This window comes from Coptis chinensis, chromosome 9 (assembly GCF_015680905.1).
Source record: "Coptis chinensis isolate HL-2020 chromosome 9, ASM1568090v1, whole genome shotgun sequence".
Classification (NCBI taxonomy): Eukaryota; Viridiplantae; Streptophyta; class Magnoliopsida; order Ranunculales; family Ranunculaceae; genus Coptis; species Coptis chinensis.
In genome coordinates, this window is record NC_141464.1 from 73,165,959 (window position 1) to 73,185,269 (window position 19,311).

Consider the following 19,311-nt stretch of genomic DNA (forward strand, 5'->3'; position numbering starts at 1 on the left):
AACCATTAATTCTATATCTCATAGTGTTGCATTACATAGTAATCCGGGTTGTAAACCTGCAGTTATATAAGTCTCCTATTCTATCTAATTATTATACACTTGGAAACCGATGGTCCTTATCATCATATTTTATCTATACTTGCTTTGGACAAACTTGAAAACTAATGGATATTCCTAATCAATTACATTTGAAGCTGATTTTATAGTCAAAAATTTACAATACACATAACAGCATTGTGAAACTATATCTCGAGAGTAAACTTACAATACGTAAGTATGCCTTAATGCTTTGCAATCAGATAATCTAGATCAACTTTGACTGAGAAAATGTGATGAATGTATTTTTCTCCAAAACTCTCGAATTTTCTCTCTCTGCTCTCGGTATCTCTCTCTTCATCTCCCCCATTCTCTCTTCTCAATCTCTTCACCTGAGGATAGATTTCTCTATTATTTCCTCTCTGATGTGCACAATTTCTTCTTATTTGGTCTCCCTCTCTTGGGGTATGCAATTTCGGTGAGAACTGGACTTGAATAAATTTTTCAAGAATTGGAAAATGGGCTAAGAAGGAGTTGGATATGTGGGATTTGTCAATGAATGCTTTATATACATAGCATTCATTGTTGCTTAATAGTAAACTTACTTTTGGGCGTGTGTGTTTTGGTGTATCATTTGTGTACTGATTGCACGACGGTATCTCTTTTGATCTTTTCTACATTGCCATTTTGCCAAAGAGGTACCTCTTCCTTTTGCTAATAATATTTTTTAACTTCTTATATATTATTTAGTGATCGAGTTGTGCGTGTTATTCTGAACACAGTTTAATTCAATTGCGCTCCAAATATATGGAGAGGTCTGCCCAAGAAAACTCATTGGTACTTAACACGATCAATGATCGGCGAGAGCGACAAAGACTGAGGCAAAAAAATCGTCGACAAAACATGACTGAAGAACAACTTTCCGCGCACAGAGAACGCGAACGTCTGCGTCAGCGAGAGAGAAGACGACGCATGACTGATGAACAACGATCCGTTGAACGGCAACGGTATCGTGAATACTACAGACGTCGAAAGAATGCTTCGACTGTTGACCAAGTTCGACACGGTCATGTTACAACACATGAAGGACCTACCAACGTCAAAGGATCGAGCCAACTACATTCCCAAGATAGTCAGGTTTCGCAGCATCTAGGTGATTGATTACTTATGTTCTACTGTATTTGATTATTTATAAATACCATTTGTAACCCTATAATTGTCTATTTAGATTTTACTATATTTAAGATTTTCCTATATTTAATGTTGAAGAATCGAGCCAAATTCAGCCCCGGGGAAGAAACTATCCAAGTGACACTTCACATTCACGACCTTTAGGTAATTAATTACTTTATTTCTCGTATATGTATTTAATTGAACATTATTACATTTAGACTTTGATATATTTAGTTATGTATTGTTAGTTTTGTTACTTATACACATTAAATTTTTTACTTGGTGTCATCCTTTGTTGTTGGGTATGGCGTAGATGCAAATCATTTGCTCTCTCTACTAAAGCAACATATTGAGTCGAATTTAGTAGATTCACTGGTAGCTATTTGCCAATCACCTTTGGATGTCAATGGTCACACATTTCGGGTAAATATTGGTATGTAATGTTTTACAAATATAATTTATTATGTTTGTATATTAATTTATTATATTATTATTGTCAAATTATTATTGTTATTAAATCATTTTTTGATATTACTGTATTTTTTGAAAGCTGATGGAGGTGTGAGAAATCCATATATTGAATTAAACGATGTCTGTGTTGATAATTACCTTTCTCATTCCGGGCATGCGTTTATGGATGGAATTCATGCTACAGGTACAACTACAACGACCTGTTCAATTCTATTTGAATTTTCTCTACTCAATATACCGGCCTCTTACTTAAATTTATCTAATCTTTTGTGAAATAATTGGCATCTATACAAGGTGATGATAAATTTTCATCCAATGGTATTAGACCCAGAAGGACGTCATTACATTCATACCACAACAGTGCACGAGGCTTTGAGGACAACCCTTATATTGAACCCTTTCAACTCCGGAATTACAAAACATGTCCTCACTGTGGAGCAAAATTATTTCCTTCTGAGACAAGTAGTCTCTGTTGTCTTAATGGGCAGGTTATGCTCCCTTTGCTAGAACCTCCACCCGAATTAGCATATCTATACACCTCACAATCGGCTGAGGGTATTCATTTTAGAGAGAATATTCGTTCATATAACCATGTTTTCTCTTTTACTTCTATGGGAGTTCATATTGATGATGATTTGGCAAATGGTCGAAATGGTGTGTACACATATCGTGCCCGAGGTGCCATATATCATCGGATTGGTGGTCTCCTACCACGACCTGGTAACCGGCCACGTTATTTGCAAATGTATATATATGACACTGACCATGAATTGGAGTACCGTCTAGCTGAGAGCAAAATTCTTGATAGGCAAGTTTTGGCTATCCTGAAAAGGGTCTTAGACTCAAACAACAGATTCGTACATATTTTTCGTGAGGTCTCTCACCATGACATTCTTAACAATATTCGTCTGCACATCAAAGAACAGCCACCCAATCGCCATCAATATTCACTACCAGAATCCTCAGAGGTTGCGGCTATCTTAGTTGGAGGTGAAGAACCAACTGACATGAATGAAAGAGACATTATTGTTGAAGCAAGATCTGGTGATATATTCAACATCCCAGACACTGCAGGCTATTATGACCCATTACAATATCCTTTACTTCATCCATATGGTAACTTTGGTTGGGATTTGCACATATTTTCTGATAGTGCACGTAGAATCAGTTGTCGAGCTTTTTATTCTTACATGCTACAGGTACATGCCGCCCCTACATTAAATTTTAATAATATTATACACTATACTTATATATATTAAGTTCATCTTTGACACGTACAGATTCGAGATAACCATCTGTCATTGTTGCTCCGTGGGGGACGACTTTTGCAGCAGTACGCAGTTGACAATTATGTTAAGATAGCAACTCAACAGCTCCGTTTTATACGCAACAACCAGGATAAGATTAGGGCTGAGCTATACCAAGGGTTACATGATTCTCTTGCTGCTGGGGTCACTGATACAGGTTTGCAACAAACCCGACCAGTATAATATATTTCTTTCATTTATTTTTATTTTTATTTTTATTTTTATTTTTTTATTTTTATTTTTTATTTTTTTACATCTTACTATATCTGTAATTTATCTTTCCCGTTACCTATAGGCAATGTTGGTCGTAAAATAATATTGCCGTCAAGTTATATAGGAAGTCCTCGCGATATGCACCAAAGGTACTATGATGCAATGGCCTTGGTTCAAAAATTTGGAAAGCCTGATCTTTTTATTACAATGACTTGCAACCCCAATTGGGATGAAATCAGAGAAAACTTATATCCGGGTCAGACACCACAAGATCGTCCAGAAGTTGTAGTCCGTGCATTTCATGCAAGATTTGAAGAACTCAAGAATGATCTCTTCACAAAAAACATCTTGGGTAAAGTAGTAGCACACGTTCACGTCATTGAGTTCCAAAAAAGAGGTCTCCCACATGCGCATATACTCTTGATCCTTGATGATGATGATAAGTTCGGCACACCTGATGACTACGACAGTGTTGTTCGAGCAGAAATCCCAGATCTAGATTCTGAGCCTGTCTTATATGATTTAGTCAAGCGACATATGATTCATGGACCCTGTGGCTACCTTAAAACAGATGCTGTTTGCATGAAAGACGGTTTTTGCAAGAAAAAATATCCGAAGGATTTTGCTGAAGTCACGGTACAAGGAAACGACTCTTACCCTACATATAGAAGAAGGTGTAATGGTCGGGTGCTGACACTTTCCAAGGGATTAACTATTGACAATCGTTGGGTTATCCCTTATAATCCTTGGCTCCTTAGGAAATATGATTGTCACATCAATGTCGAAATATGCTCAACAATCAAGTGCGTGAAGTATCTGTACAAGTATGTGTACAAAGGATCCGATCGGATATCTATGGAGGTAAATTCCACGTCACATGATGATCGCGATGAGATAAAGCAATTTATAGATGCACGTTGGGTTACACCTCATGAAGCGCTCTGGAGAATATTCAAGTTTCCACTCAATAAAATTTATCCATCTGTTTATGCCCTTCAAGTTCATCTTGAAAATATGCACCAAGTCCTTTACTCTGAGGGTCAAGATCTACGGGAGCTACTATCACATGAAAAGACTTCACGCACAATGTTAACTGAGTTTTTCAAGAAGAATGCATTGGACATCGATGCAAGACAGTATTTGTATCGTGAATTTCCAGAGCACTATACATGGAATAATTCTCAAAGATGCTGGGAGAAAAGACGAGGACTTAACAAGGTGATTGGCAGGATACATACTGTGTCACCTTCCGAAGGAGAAAGATTTTACTTAAAATTGCTCCTTGACCATGTTAGAAGCCCAACCTCTTTCAATGAGTTGAAGACCGTTCACTCTTACGAGTGCTCAACGTTTAAAGAAGCTGCTGAGAGATTGGGTCTACTTGAAAGTGATAATGCAATAAGGGAGTCATTGTTAGAGGCAGCTACTATTCATATGCCATCAATCGGAGACGATGCTTGCTTTGTTACCATTTTGGTACATTGCCAGCCAGTGGGTATCCGTGCTTTATGGGATGAGTTCCATGAGTATATGACCGATGATTTCTCTTCTACAACTTGCTCCACTCACAAGACGAATCGTTTGCTCACAGAGTTGAATTCATTGTTATCCCAATACAACAAATCTATTTCTGATTTTGATTTGCCGTGCATATCAGAAACATGTAGTCAATGCTCTTCGGACTTCAGCATAATTATGGAGGAACGCCGAGTACCTATACCACCGAAGACTTGGCATCCATTCAAAACTTGAATCTTTGAACAACGCTTTGCTTTTTTAATACTATTATGCGGTCGGTTGAGCGTAACTAAAGCTCTGTTTATTTTATTGATGGACCGGGGAGGCACGGGAAAACATTTCTATACCGATCAATCTTAGCTTATTTGAGGAATAGGGGTTGCATAGCAATTGCTACATCCAGCTCTGGTATTGCTGCCACGATGTTTCGGAGAGGTCGCATGACAACACACTCAAGGTTTAAAATACCTATAAAACTAGGATCAGCACCCACCTGTAATATAAGTAAGCATTCTCCCTTGGCTGAATTATTGCGAGAATCCTCAATTATCATATGGGATGAAGCTACAATGACCCATCGTCACGCATTTGAGGCTTTGGATAGAACCTTGAGAGATATTATGGGTGCTGAGCTGCCATTTGGTGGTAAAGTTTTGGTAATGGGCGGTGACTTTCGCCAGACACTACCCATTGTAAATAAGGGTACAATAGCACAAACTATAAATGCATGTGTAACAAAATCGATTTTATGGAACTATGTAAAAGTCATCTGTCTTAGAGTGAATATGCGTGCATTGGAAGATACTTCATTTTCGATTTTTACTTCATTATGGGGGGGGCTGAGACATGTATCAATGGAGACATGGTAAAGATACGATGACATGATCATACCATGGGTGGATGATCACTCTCTGACTCAGCTAATAGACAGTGTGTTCCCAGACTTACAACAAAATGCAGGCAATATAAATTATGTAGTCCAGCGGGCTCTCATTACTCCGACCAATGATGCTGCTAATCATATAAACGAACATGTCATTCAAAATTTTCAAGGAGATGAAGTCACGTACTACTCATTTGATCATGTTGAGAATGATGAACGCCATCTATACCAACAGGAGTTCCTTAATTCTATTAATCCAAGTGGCCTGCCTCCTCACATATTGACTTTGAAGATAGGATCACCAATAATGCTTCTTAGAAACATTGATCCCAAAAACGGATTATGCAACGGAACAAGGTTAATATGCGGTCTTTTCTACCAAACTTGATTCATGCGAGATTTACTGGTGGTTTTAAAGGTGCACTGCTTTCTTACACCGTATACCCTTGAAGCCTAATGAGGATCGAAGCTTCCATTCAATATGATAAGAAAGCGGTTTCCAATTCGTTTGTGTTTCGCTTTGACCATACATAAAGCTCAAGGGCAAACACTGCCTCATGTTGGTGTTTACTTACCGGATCATGTATTAGGTCATGGCCAACTCTATGTGGCACTCTCAAGAGGCGATATCTAGGCGCACAACCAAAGTATTAGTCAAAAGGGGAAACCAACCGGGTTACTTTGGAACTTTCACAAGGAATGTGGTCTACATCGGCGTGTTCTCTTCATTTAACTCCAACACACAATGATGCATGTCTCGAGAGGTAATTGTCTTCTTCCCATCGTAAATATATTCAAATTTTCTCTATGCTTATCAAATACTATCTATATTATGGTGATACTTGATATAAATATAGAAATTGTCTTTCTATGTGGAACAAAATATAGAAATTATCTTTCTCATTGAACATTTTTTACCTTTGAGGGTCGAGCAGGTACCTAAACTATGATGAGGGAGGGTAACATACCAATTACCCTTAAGTTTTGTGATCAAACCTACAAAGACATGTCTTATTGATAAAACACTTGGTCAAGAATCTGAGCATATATATTTGAAGTTTTTTTAGACCACTTGACTGCTAACATACAAAAGGCATGACTTGGAATTGGATTTCTTGCTTATAGGAGTTCCTCCTCCATTATTGTTGCCTTATGATCGAGAACCATATTGGTGAATTTGCTCTTATATCCTATCTAGGGATCATCTTTATCAAATGTAATATATGGACTTCGATGCAGTCTGTGGAACTGAAAGTGTAATTGTTCATTGGGGATGTTCACTTATATATATTCGATCTTGACAATCTACTTAGCTCGATTTTAAAACTTAATGCTATGAACTCAGAATCGTAGGGAAAGTAGTGCCGATATTACTCTTTCATGTCTGCACATAAATGACATGTAATTAATTCATGCAATTTTTACATCGCGATTGTTCAAGGTGCATTACTTATTAGTTCGAATGTCATACATGTAAGCCTCATCTGTATACTTAGACCATTACATACATCATAGAACGGAAAGCCCGATAGTTGATTGTTTTTTACATTGGAATGTTTAATAATTGTCATGAATTACCAATGTCGGAACCTAATCACTCAAGTAGGAACATTTCTTTTTACATATAATACCTATTTACACATAATGCTTAGCAAGTTGTTCCATGAGACTAATCTCTTTATGCTATATATTCACTTATCCGGTAAGTAGAAATGACTTAATCTGGGACTTTCAAGAGGAGGCGGAAAAGAAACTAACACTATTGCGAGATTGAGCTAGGGTAATTTTCTATAATCTTAAGATTCTGTGATTTTTCTAGGACCGTGTATTTAATTGCTATCCCCTACCTCAGTCAATTTACTGACTTTTCCTTCTTGCATTTTTTGGGAGAAAACAGTGTTAAACCATCAAGAATTTTAACAGTGTTATTTTGTTTTTTATATTGTTGTCAAATTTATCTCAACGTTTGTACTGTTGTCTCAGTTTTAGCTCCATAAATGAATAGATTGCATGACTGTAAGCAGGGTACATAAATGGAAAAGGGTGCATCACATTAGGGATTCTAAGTGGTGATGGATAGTGGTGAAGAGGAGAGGAACATATAGGACTCACGGTAGTGTTTCCATGATGAAAACTCATATTCACTGACCAAGTACCAATGACAGGAACAGGAACAGAACCAGGAGGGATGCTGATGTTTAGTGCCAAATGAGCGCCACGTGACGTGGCATGAGATGAGCTGAATGGAGCTGCAGATGCAGATAATTTCTTATAGGGTGTGTCTCTTACATTTTCTGAAACTGAGACCAAGGAGATTCCCTATCAGATTTTCTTATAGGGTGTGTCTCTTATATTTTCTTATAGGGTGTGTCTCTTATATTTTCTGACAGGAGATTCCCTATCATATTGCTCATCTTTTGGAGCATCACTAGAAGGGAAATCACTTTCAGTTTCGATGCTCTCATGCGAGACTTGATTCTCACTGTTCTCAGGCACAAGCATTCCCAAGTCCAGGGACACTATCTCAGAAGGTTTACCTCCTATTTCACCATTTGGATGACCATCTTCTTCTCTCGGCGCAACTTCATTTTTGTTTTTTATGTGAAATGAGGTATCTGGAATAGAGCTTTCAGACTTATCTTCTTTCTTTTCTATCTCTGTGTTTGCAGATACAATATTTTCCTTTGCTTCATTTACTTCCACTTCAAATTTTCCAACAGCATGCGTAGAAATTCCAGGGGTTCCATCTTCTGAATTTCTGACCTGCATCTTAGCTATAGTTCCGGGGGGAGCCAGTGCTACTTCTTTGTAAGAAGGTGATTTTCCAAGACTAACTATTGAACTGCTCTGTGATGCTGGATCTACTTCATGAGGCGAAGAAATTTGGAATGGTTCTGAGGAAGGATTAGATAGTGCACTTTCATTTCTAGAGTTATCCACTGGTTTGCTAGACAAAGGAACTGACTTCACCCTGTACGTTACAACCTTGACAACTTTTCGGCTGAATTTAGGACCCAACACTGGACTCTTGGAGGGTTGGTAGTCAGTGTAGCTCCCAGGAGTCATATCGATATTTTGTACCTTTCCAACGTCTAAACTATTTTTGACATGTACAGAACATGATTTTGGTTTTGAATCACTAAGCATAGTTTTTTGTCATTGTTTCAACTTGATTTTGTTTAGTTTAAGTTTCAATTTATATTAGACACAATGACACGTACATAACTTAGTGCAATTGACCTGTAACGTATCAAACAACTTGGTGAATCTCTGAAAAGTATAACTAAACCAATATTGTTTTCAATGAAAAAAAATTACCAAACATTGCAAATGGGACCATCAGATAACATATCTCAATACATCCACGTTGCACACAAACAACTCGTGTTTTCTTTTTATAATTGTAGTAATCTGTCTCTTATTTTCTGTTTTCTAAAAGCATAAACTGCTGTCTCTTTCCACCGCCACCAAATAGATAAAACTAAAACTACCCCAACAGTTAAGCAATTCAGAACTAAACCAAAATCTCCCATTAGTCAGCTAAAGTAAAACTATAGCTCCTTTTACTCTTTTAGAAGGTACGATACACTTCTTTTCCTCTTTTAGAAGGTACGATACAAAAATACAACTTATTAGTATAAGCAAGTATACACTTCCATAAGTAATTTTCATTACTTTCTGAATATATATATTTTTTTTTGTTAGCAAACTGTACCACAACGTCAAAATTGGGCTTATATACATTGACATCACACATATAAAAAAATAACAAACGACATATTTGAATAAATGCTTGAAAGAAACAAAAAAGCAAACTTATTAAATAAGCAACAGCGAACGTAATTTTATTACTATCAAACCTTGACTCTCAACTTTTTATATTCTCATTTATTTACGTTTTTTAGTGAGTCACTATTAGTTTTTCACTTTTCCTCAACTTTCTTTGTATGTTTATGTGTTGTTAGACCTTTTTTCTTATGATAAACATCATAACCCTCTTATGATATAAGCAATATCGATATATATATTTACTATAACTACATCACATTACTATTACTATTACTGTAACTACAAGCACTAACATTTCATTATGTATAGGGACTTCTGCAAATGGCGCATGTTTAGCATCACTGCATTGCAGATATCGACTCACCTGATAGAGATTGGAAAATAAAAGTCAGAGTGGCTAGAATATGGGAATCAATTGACTATTCAACAGAGGAAGTAAAAAGTCTCGACATGCTCCTTATCGATGAGCATGTAGGTGTAATTGTATTAATTTTTTCATTTTTTTTTTCTCTTAGTCAAACTTAATATATATAATAACATCATTTGCACTTTTCAGGGGACACCAGATACAGGCGAGAATTGATAAATTAATAATGGGCAAATTCAAAGCCATATAGTTAAGCAAGAGATTTATAGTATGGATCGATTTTCTCTCATAAAAGCGACAAGAAATATAATGTCGCACTGGGGACTATATTATTAGTTTCAAATGGTGCACCAATATGAAGCCACTCGATATGAAGATTACGGGCTTTCGAGCATGTATTTTCATTTGTAGATTTCAATAAAGTACCATCCAGATTGACAACAAGCATCTCATAGGTAAGTATTGCTAGAATTATTTACGATTATATTTAACGTCATTCTAATATTTTGTATATATATATATATCCGGATATAGTTGGACGATATATTCAGATGGGACGAACTAAGGACTGTCACAAAAAGAAATGGATGCAAAACTACTGTAAGGGATATACAACTCCAAGATGAACAGTAAGTTATTTCATTTCAATCAAACAAACAACTTTCCATACACCTCTCTAACCTAACACATATGCTATCTATATATTATTACATTATGTAGTGGATATGTGTTGAAAATCACACTATGGAGCAACTCAGCAATGCAACTCGATGATGAAACGGTCAAGAATTCTAATGCAGCAGTTTTGATTGTTACTTCTGCGAGCGTTAAATATAAGGGTATGTTAGTTCACATCAAACCGGATTTTCGTATTAATTGAATTATATTATATTTTATTATCATATAAATTATCTGAAACTTAACGTGTTGCAGATGAGAATGCAGAATATGTTTTGTCTTCTACTGGTTTGCAACAATGCTATATTTAAATTTGCAAATTCCACGAGTTGCAGATATAATAAACAGGTACGTACAATTCTCTATGAAGTAGAATCGCGGCTCATTATCAGCAGTAATAAATTGAATATTTATTCACTATCAACAATGAAATCTATGAATTTCCTCTTATATATGCCAACAACACAAACTTAGATTAGTGTTAACAATCATTTGTAGCCTTTATTCGATCATTAAATGATTGTGCCTTCTAAAAAATATGCTGGATATTATGTTTTATTTTCAAAGAAATTGCTTCACCTGTGATTGTGTATTGTATCTATGTGTTTGTGTCACTTAATTCCCTTACACTCAATATTCAATTCCTTATGTGGCCTTCATTTTGATGTTCTGTATATAATCCCATATTGAGGTGACATCAAACTTTTCTTGATTGAAATTGCATAATCAATATAGTTAGTTCAATACCAACTTTTAAATAGTTGAATAACCCATAAGGTGAAATTCCCACATGGTTTATGTGATGCTGTGAGTCACCATCTAACATTCTTAAGTAAACCGTTAATTATAGAGGTCTCTTAAAGTCTTGATTGTACACTTGGTGATCAAACTTAATAGATATAAGCAATATCAAATGTCTACGATATGGGACTTCCCGGGAGGAATATTTGCTAATCTTAATTAATTAAATTGAGTTTCGTAATGTGGAGATTTTTTATTTTTTATTTATATCAAAAATAAAATTACTTTTACATCGTGTGAGAGCCTTCAGTATTCCCCAACTTACAAACTTTTTAAGAAAAGAATCTAAAATAGGTATAGTTTGAGTCCTCTACTCTATGTAAAAATTCCGGTCTTTTGTCCCACCATTGCTTCTGTCTATTTTATAGTGTTGTTCCTTTCTTGACACACAAGTCTACACTGAAGTTAACTTCTCTTCATGTGGGGATGCCTATTCTATTCTATAAAAACTATATCCAAAAAGAATAAAAAAAGATAATAAATATTTCAGTCAAAATCTATTGTTCTTATATCTTTTTCTGGCTGCTAAACTTTTGCTGTCTTTAAATTGTTTTTTTAACATCCAATATAACGATCAATAATATGTTGTAATCTTTTTTTATATCTCTTTCTAATCAATGTAATTTTTGTTTGTCTGGTTATATGACCAAATTATAGTTGCATGTCTGATGATTTATTTCTATGATAATATTATGTGATCTCTGACAAATTTCTTTTTTTCTGATCCAATACCAAAGACACAGCATTACACTTCTATTACCAGAGCCTCCTCAAGCACCACCAGGAATCACAGCACAGCGAAAAACATTGTCAGACATAATTGCTTCAGTTAATGATGCTTCATCAAAGGTATTTTATACAAGATATGTTAATCTACATCTTTCATCTCTTACATATTCCATACCATTTAACAAACCATCTTATTTACAAACAAATGCTTTTCACTGCGAGGCTACTATTTCTCAAATACTTCATGACAAGGGGTGGTCTTACAATGCATGTCCACATCCAAAATGCCTAAAAGCAGTTGATATCACCAGTAACGGTTACACTTGCATGAATCATGGGATTGTATCACCAGAACAAAGGTAAATTTTAATTTCTGTCTATAACTTTTTTATTATATTAACTTCTTTAATATAATTACTTTATAATGTGTAGGTATCAACTTCGAATGGAGATAAAAGATGGCGTATCTACCGCAAAGGTTGTAGCATTTCGACCTGAAGCAACAACACTCCTACAAAAAACGGAAGAGGAACTAGCTCACATTGAATCACAGGTGAATATATATATATATATATATATATATATATATATATATATATACATTTCACTTACTTTGAACCCGTATATCCAATTTCATTTAAAATAATGCCCAATCTGTATTTCCAGGAAAATGGTACAGAGACAATACTACAACTCTTCCAAAACTTGGTTGGATATAAGGCCGTATTTCATATAAAAATAACAAGTTTCAACAAACAACACAAAAACAGTTTCTTCACCCTTTCAAAAGTCTCTCCAATCATGAATGAATCAACAAGTCATCCATCACCAAGTTTGAATCAAAACGTAAGTACAACGACTTTACAATTTGAACTGTTTACTATAAACTTTTGTCATCTCATTCATACAATCTCTTCGTGCTTAATTTGCCAGTGAGGACACCTACTATGCTGAAGAACGCCACTATGAAATGGAGAAATCCACTTAACTCCACCTAGCTTACTTATGTTCATATCGATCTTTTGTTATTTTGCAACATCTCAGCTAATTTTGACGATACAAATCGGTCATGGTATGTACCTATTTGTTTTGTGTTAGGTGGTACTTGAAAAACTAAGTATCACATGAAACATACTGGGTCAAGTGGTAGAGAAGACTGGGGCAGTACCATGCATCTAATGTATCTATCTGTGATGTTATTTTTTGTGTTTTTGTATATGTGAAATCAACTTTGTAATTTTTTTTTGTCTTAATTATAGTATAGTTTACCGAACGCTTACAAAACAGTGTAGGCTCCATACTCTATAAATCTGTATTGTTATTGTGGTGGGTATTTTTGTCTTTTTAGTATCTAAATATATTATCTCGGTATTTTTGGAATATTCCTCTCTCTACGTGTGTTGTGAGGTCTCCTTCGTTGTCTCTGGCTTTCGCTCTCTCTTCAATCTTCAACTGCTCACCGCTATTGTTTACACAACAAGAAATTCATAAGATTGTGTAAGATAAATAGCAATAGAAATCTCTGTTAATCTCATGTTGAAGGTAGCAGAAACTATCTGAGAAGTGAGTGACAAGATTTTGAACTTCACAACCAATACGCAAAGAAAGGAAATGAAGGATTATTAAGACTTCTCTGTCAAGTGATTTAACAATAAAATATTTTGCTTGCATAATCAACACTTTGTTGAAGTAGAAGAAGAAAATATATTACACATTTCCTGAAATGAATTTGTTATATTTTAAATGTAAGATCCATTTTTTATTTTATTATTATTTTTTTTTTTGCTAATCTCTCTTCAGCAAACAGAAAAACAAAAGAAAGACGTAAAACACAAAATATTTTTACATAACCTTATTCATGTATACTCATTACAATATGGGCATATAGCTATAAGAATTGGCAACAGACAGACGCATATAGTAAAACTTTCATCCTTTCGATGTCTTCTTGGATGTAGTTTTCCTTCTTGATCTTTTGAAACCTATGCCACTCTCCTGTAACCAACAAAACATATCAAAAATATTTCAATGCAAGAGCGCAGAGTAAAAATCATTTTGGATTTTTTCTTTACTTAAAACTAAATTTAGTATTTACAGCCGGAGGGGATAATATACTCCTACCTCTGCCAAACCAAAGAGAACTTTTTCAGCTTTTCAATGGAAGTATTCACTATACAATGTTGGGATTTATATTCACTGTTATATCAACAAAGCTATACTTTGAAATCTATAGTTTTTCTTAAGAAACCTCATACCATCTACTCAAAGTCACAGGAACCTAGTCGCTGAGTTAATCAAGACATCAAGTCAAAAGATCAAAACACATTTATTCACCAATACATTTTCAGAAGGATCATGCTTCAGACTCATGGTCAAATTCATAAGAAAGCTGCCGAGGGAATGAAAAGCATATAAGATGCAAAGCCGTGCAGCGCATCTCATGAATGGAAGATTTTAATGACGGGAGAAGAAAGTAGTATGTTTAAATCAACTGAGGTTACCTAATGTTGGACATCAAAGTAATATATAACAACTTTGAATTTTCCAAAGAAAGAACAAAAGAAACCAAGTTTCTTCAGTCATCATAGCAATTTTCCGGAATAAAATTGTAAAAGACACTGTTTCACATTTTTGGTTCGTAGTTAATAGATATATTTTTAAAGAACTCCACAACATCGAGGGCTCATGTATTATTCATAGGCCTTACATATGCCCTGGTTCAATAGAAAAATAATAAGACAATAATTCACTGTAAGGCATCCAAGTAGATTATAATTTATAAACTAAAATATCTGTTGTTAAATAATGGGTTAACTAGTATTACCCCCCACTAGATGAGCCAATTAGGATTCCCACTAGATGGGAAATTAGGGTCTCCCCTAAATACACACAAAAAAAAAGTCAAAGTGGGTTGACCGAATTTTTTTTGTGTGTATTTAGGGAGGAGACCCTAATTTCCCATCTAGTGGGGGGGAAATCCTAATTGGCTCATCTAGTAGGGGGGTAACACTAGTTCACCCTTAAATAATTAATTTGCACAACAATATGCAAACTTCTCTTGAATTTAAAAAACGGTGAGAGGTGAACAATGTGTAGTCTAACTATTCCTTTGGTGGAAGATACACAGTGGTTATGGCTGTGCGAATTCGGTTATGGTTGTGCAAATTCTATCGGACACCAATTTCTGCAGTTGTACCTATGAGTAATTGACAAGGCCACAAAGTAAACCTATTCTAGAGATCACTAATCCAATCTTGATGGGTGGTTTTTAACCAAGATAACTCGCAGGTTAAGATAGTAAAAAACATGAGCAGAGCACGTACTAGCATTGATTGTGGCATAGTGTTATGAGGATAAAACACACTTACATCAAACTCTCAGACCTGACCGCAGCCAAGCCTAGGGCCACACACGGTGCCCTCACGGATCCCTCACCCAAACCACATGGAGAAGAGAAAATTTCCCTCAACTTAGCAATGCTTTAAAGACAAGATGAAAGCATGCTTTTGGTAGGTAAAGCATTACAGCAAAGTACTACCATTTGTCATCAAACAAGAACAAAAGAGCAACTTCATGCATCCAAGAACAAGATAGAAATTAAGAAAAAGATCTGCATGAACATTCTCAATGTGTACCTTCCTGTATTGTTTATATGCAACTTGACCAGTGAACTTTTGTCCATTTTTACTGGTATAAACCTGGAAAAAAAAAACAATAATTCGTGTCAGCCGAAGTAAATCAGCTATGAAGAAAACAGCCATGAATCAGAAATCATAAATAAGCATTCACAAATATGCATTTGGTTTAGCCAGTGGATAGAGCCATTGCCTACGCAAAGTTTGAGTAAACTGCATTATGTTTTAGACCTTTGTTCAGCAAGATAACACTAATTTAAAGATCAGTAGGTGTCCACAAAATGTACATTCTCCAACCAATGATTCAAAGGAACAAAGATCCTTCCGACTGATATTAACAGTTTCTCTTAATTCTAACCAGTTGTAGACATGGCTTCAATAATACTATAGTAGACTTCCACAATGCTGACGATTATACAAAAAGAGTACTGTTTGTACTTTGACATAGTTACGTTCCTATTCACATGAGCAGTCTAACTTGTGGTGTTTGAACAAACATACGACACAATAGGAACTGGATTGAGAAGTTGTTTTGACACAATAATAAGCAACTCTGATGCTATACTAAAAAGATAAAGGTTATTTATATATTCTAGTTACCTTATTTCCATCTTCGCCTGTATACCACTGACCAACAGAAGAACAATTTGCACTAACTCGTCTTTTACCAGCATCTTTTGGGATTCTGGCACTTTTTTGGCGACTCACCCGTTTCCCAGAGACTACCGAGACCTCTTCAGCATGTGAATCATTGAAGTTATTGCCCCTTTTTGAGCCTCCTCCAGAACCCCTTTTCCTGCTTCCATGACTAGAACTTTCATTCTGGCCAAACTGACTCCTGAGGCAAGGAATAGTATAGTGTTAGCAATAAAGCATAAGGTTCTTAGAATAACTAAATAAATTTATAGAACAGAGAGTATAATATGAGCATACAAGTAATTAATCGCTGCATCAGCATTCGGGTTTCCTCTGCTGTCGTCAACACTGAGAGGGAAGAAATAAGGTAAGCGATTACGGACTAATCTCTGGATTTTTGGGTCGTCATGGTAAAAATAACGATAAGCAGGGGGAAGTGGATTGGATGGATTCCCATGCTGATTACCAATGTTGCTGATACTACTTTTCTGAGGACTGCCTCTGGAAAAACTTGAAGGCAAACCCCCCTCGATACTCTGACCAATGCCCTTACCCTTTGCAGACGCTGCATTTTCTTTGCAAAATTCATCTAGAGCAGGTGTCTGGATTTTCACCGGACTAAAATCCTTCCACAGGTCCTCAGCTTGACAAGTGCTTGCTGATTCGTTTGCTCTCTTTTCTTTACTCCCCGTCATAGATTGGCTGGGCTTACATCTCTGTTTCCCAAATGCATCTACTTTAGTAGCACTATTACGTTGATCTTCAGCGACAAGGGGTTCATCAGAATCAGAATCAAGCAGCTGGAATCGTCTAAGAGGACTAACTGTTAATTTTGGGAACATAAGTTTGTCCTCAGTTGCCCCCAAATTCGTTGAAGTAGAGGCATTTGAAGCTGGTGTGCTTTTGGAGGCCTTCGGCTTACTTGATATTTTCGTATTTAGAACTTTCTGACAACGTAACGTGAACTTTGAACTGCTACATATGGAACTTTTTTCCTTTGGTGAATGTTCAACTACAAAATAGCAAAAACCAGGAAAAGAAGGAAAAGACACAGTCAGATAAAAGTTAACCACAGATTCATATAATAGTCTAGAAATTACTGAATAGGATCTACAATTTCGGTATCAATGCATAGTACAGCACAGAAGACAATGAAGTTAAGGGTACAATATAAGCACATCTCTTAACATAGACACGGTATAGCAAATCAACCGATGGTTGTACATGTACTTAGCATGCTTCAAAAGTAATCCCACACAAGTGCTTTCAATGCATAAAACTTTCTTCTTCTGTTTCTCCCCCTTCTCGTTTTTTTTTTTCCAATCAGTGCTTCATTTATCTATATATTTGGTCATAGAGGAATAGCTAGTTTTTCCAATAGCAGTTAAAAAAAAACAAAAAACCTTTAGACAGCTTTTGACCAATTAGATGGATCATTTCTTACCAATGGCATTTAGCCTTTAGTCGTTTCAACATGAAACACGGTATAAATCCTAATGTAAAAGAGATAAAAAAAACGACTTTCTCAGTTTACAATGGGTGTTTTAAAAATTTAGAAAAAAGTTAAACAAACCCCTTGAGTGTCCCACAACCCTAACAACCCCTCTTCACCTTGAACCTATTCCAAGTGCAATTACAAGGTAAATGCATCTCTTTACGCCCCAATATACATACAGCCCTCCGACGGGCAATAAGATAAAATGTGCATGCCCAAGTATGGCTTTTGGGCTTTCGCGAAATTTGTTAACAAGTAATAAACTTACTAGTTTTTATAGCTCCCCTTTTACTAACATCAAATAAAGAAACAATAAAACAGACAAAATTCTCACTAATTAGCATAAAAATTATAAAACAAGGTATGCAAATTGGCACAAATCATATAATTAAACAACAGAATATTAAAAAAGAAGTAAACTTGTTACCTCTACACTTGTCATCTTCCTGAGAAAACTCTTCAATATCATCATCATCAAAATTCTTTACTAAAAAAACATCTTTTTTCTTCTCCCTAAACTGTCCTTCCTTCACAACACCTTTTTTCAGTCTCTTTAACACACGTGGTGGAGATGGGCCATCTTCAGTTTCAGTTTTCTGAAACATTTCATCTTCTTCATCTTCAATTTGTCGAGAATGTTTACGAGATGTCGTTTCATTTTGAATGTTTTCGTCGAAATCAAAACCGAGAGAAAACGATGGGGCAGTGAAATTATCTATGTGGGGTTCGAGATCTATGCCGAGAGAGAAAGATGGAGCTGTGAAATCATCCATGGAAGGTTGTGACTTGTGAGAGTGAGAAATGAGGAGTGGGCTGGAATTTGAGTTATGGAGGAAAAATAATGGAGGGAAAATTTGAGCTTTGTGAAAATATTTGTTTTGTTTTTTTGGCGGTTTGTGAGTTGCACTCGAATGTTTTATTTTTTTATAAAAAAAGAGTTGCTAGTTTACTAAGCTAGAAGGTGGGTTGGGTTTTGTATTTGGGATTTTGGGCCATGTTTTGAGAGTTTTTGGGCCTAGGGTTTTGTTGCCAGTTTCTGAGTTTTCACAAAGTTTCAGATAAGCACGATAGATCAAGAATATCCTAATGTTTACGAAAGGAAAATAAAAGTCAAATATAATATAAGTAACTTAGAGCATCTTTAGGAGTAATACCAAAAAAAACACCAAATTAAATTTACACCAACCAGCGATATCAAAAAATTGATAACAAATACCACGGTTTTGGATAAACCACGTCATATATATAGTTCACACTGCTTTCTCAAAACCGCGTAATAGACGCCCACCACAGAAGTCCAAGCCAAACCGCGTCATTGAAGGCCACACTCTAGCCCAAATCCATGCGGTGTTCAAAACACTCTGCGGTTTTTTCAAAACTGTGAGAGAGATTTGATACAGCACTAAAGCAATTTTATCAAAAAGTGTATATCCTGAAGATGAAAACACATCAAAGTATTGAAAATTTGGTGTTTGATGTTAGAATAATGTCTCTCCTAAATATGCTCTTAATGTAAGGGATATCCCGCTATTTTGATGTGCACGAGACTCACATGCAACGACTCTCCCAATATAATACAA

General features: G+C 35.7%; 3 protein-coding genes and 2 long non-coding RNA genes across 6 annotated transcripts; 4 read left to right on the plus strand and 1 right to left on the minus strand.

The window, feature by feature from the left end:
* The first annotated feature begins 640 nt into the window (after nucleotides 1-640).
* LOC147477931 (uncharacterized) lies at nucleotides 641-1,329 on the plus strand. The gene is made up of 3 exons (XR_015208880.1): nucleotides 641-734; nucleotides 819-1,189; nucleotides 1,306-1,329. It is a non-coding gene; the product is annotated as an uncharacterized LOC147477931 (long non-coding RNA).
* A 242-nt stretch (nucleotides 1,330-1,571) lies between these two features.
* LOC147477932 (uncharacterized) lies at nucleotides 1,572-4,952 on the plus strand. The gene is made up of 5 exons (XM_086586119.1): nucleotides 1,572-1,642; nucleotides 1,760-1,864; nucleotides 1,975-2,879; nucleotides 2,961-3,144; nucleotides 3,283-4,952. Exons 2-5 carry the CDS (start codon nucleotides 1,843-1,845, stop codon nucleotides 4,950-4,952), a joined length of 2,781 nt encoding a protein of 926 aa, XP_086442245.1. The 5' UTR covers nucleotides 1,572-1,642; nucleotides 1,760-1,842.
* A 2,368-nt stretch (nucleotides 4,953-7,320) lies between these two features.
* Nucleotides 7,321-8,408, plus strand: LOC147477933 (uncharacterized). Of its 2 annotated transcripts, none has more exons than XR_015208274.1 (4): nucleotides 7,321-7,381; nucleotides 7,767-7,877; nucleotides 7,992-8,132; nucleotides 8,271-8,408. It is a non-coding gene; the product is annotated as an uncharacterized LOC147477933 (long non-coding RNA). The 2 variants fall into 2 exon arrangements; XR_015208275.1 differs by having other exon boundaries at nucleotides 7,773-7,877.
* A 2,325-nt stretch (nucleotides 8,409-10,733) lies between these two features.
* On the plus strand, nucleotides 10,734-13,009 carry LOC147477934 (uncharacterized). The gene is made up of 5 exons (XM_086586120.1): nucleotides 10,734-10,783; nucleotides 11,980-12,324; nucleotides 12,398-12,518; nucleotides 12,632-12,811; nucleotides 12,899-13,009. The coding sequence occupies exons 1-5, from the start codon at nucleotides 10,734-10,736 to the stop codon at nucleotides 12,899-12,901; spliced, it is 699 nt and encodes a 232-aa protein (XP_086442246.1). The 3' UTR covers nucleotides 12,902-13,009.
* A 777-nt stretch (nucleotides 13,010-13,786) lies between these two features.
* Nucleotides 13,787-18,575, minus strand: LOC147477935 (Rho GTPase-activating protein). The gene is made up of 5 exons (XM_086583537.1): nucleotides 18,159-18,575; nucleotides 16,534-17,248; nucleotides 16,201-16,438; nucleotides 15,601-15,663; nucleotides 13,787-13,960 (listed from the first exon to the last, which is right to left on the minus strand). Exons 1-5 carry the CDS (start codon nucleotides 18,502-18,504, stop codon nucleotides 13,895-13,897), a joined length of 1,428 nt encoding a protein of 475 aa, XP_086439663.1. The 5' UTR covers nucleotides 18,505-18,575; the 3' UTR covers nucleotides 13,787-13,894.
* Between the last annotated feature and the right edge of the window lie 736 nt (nucleotides 18,576-19,311).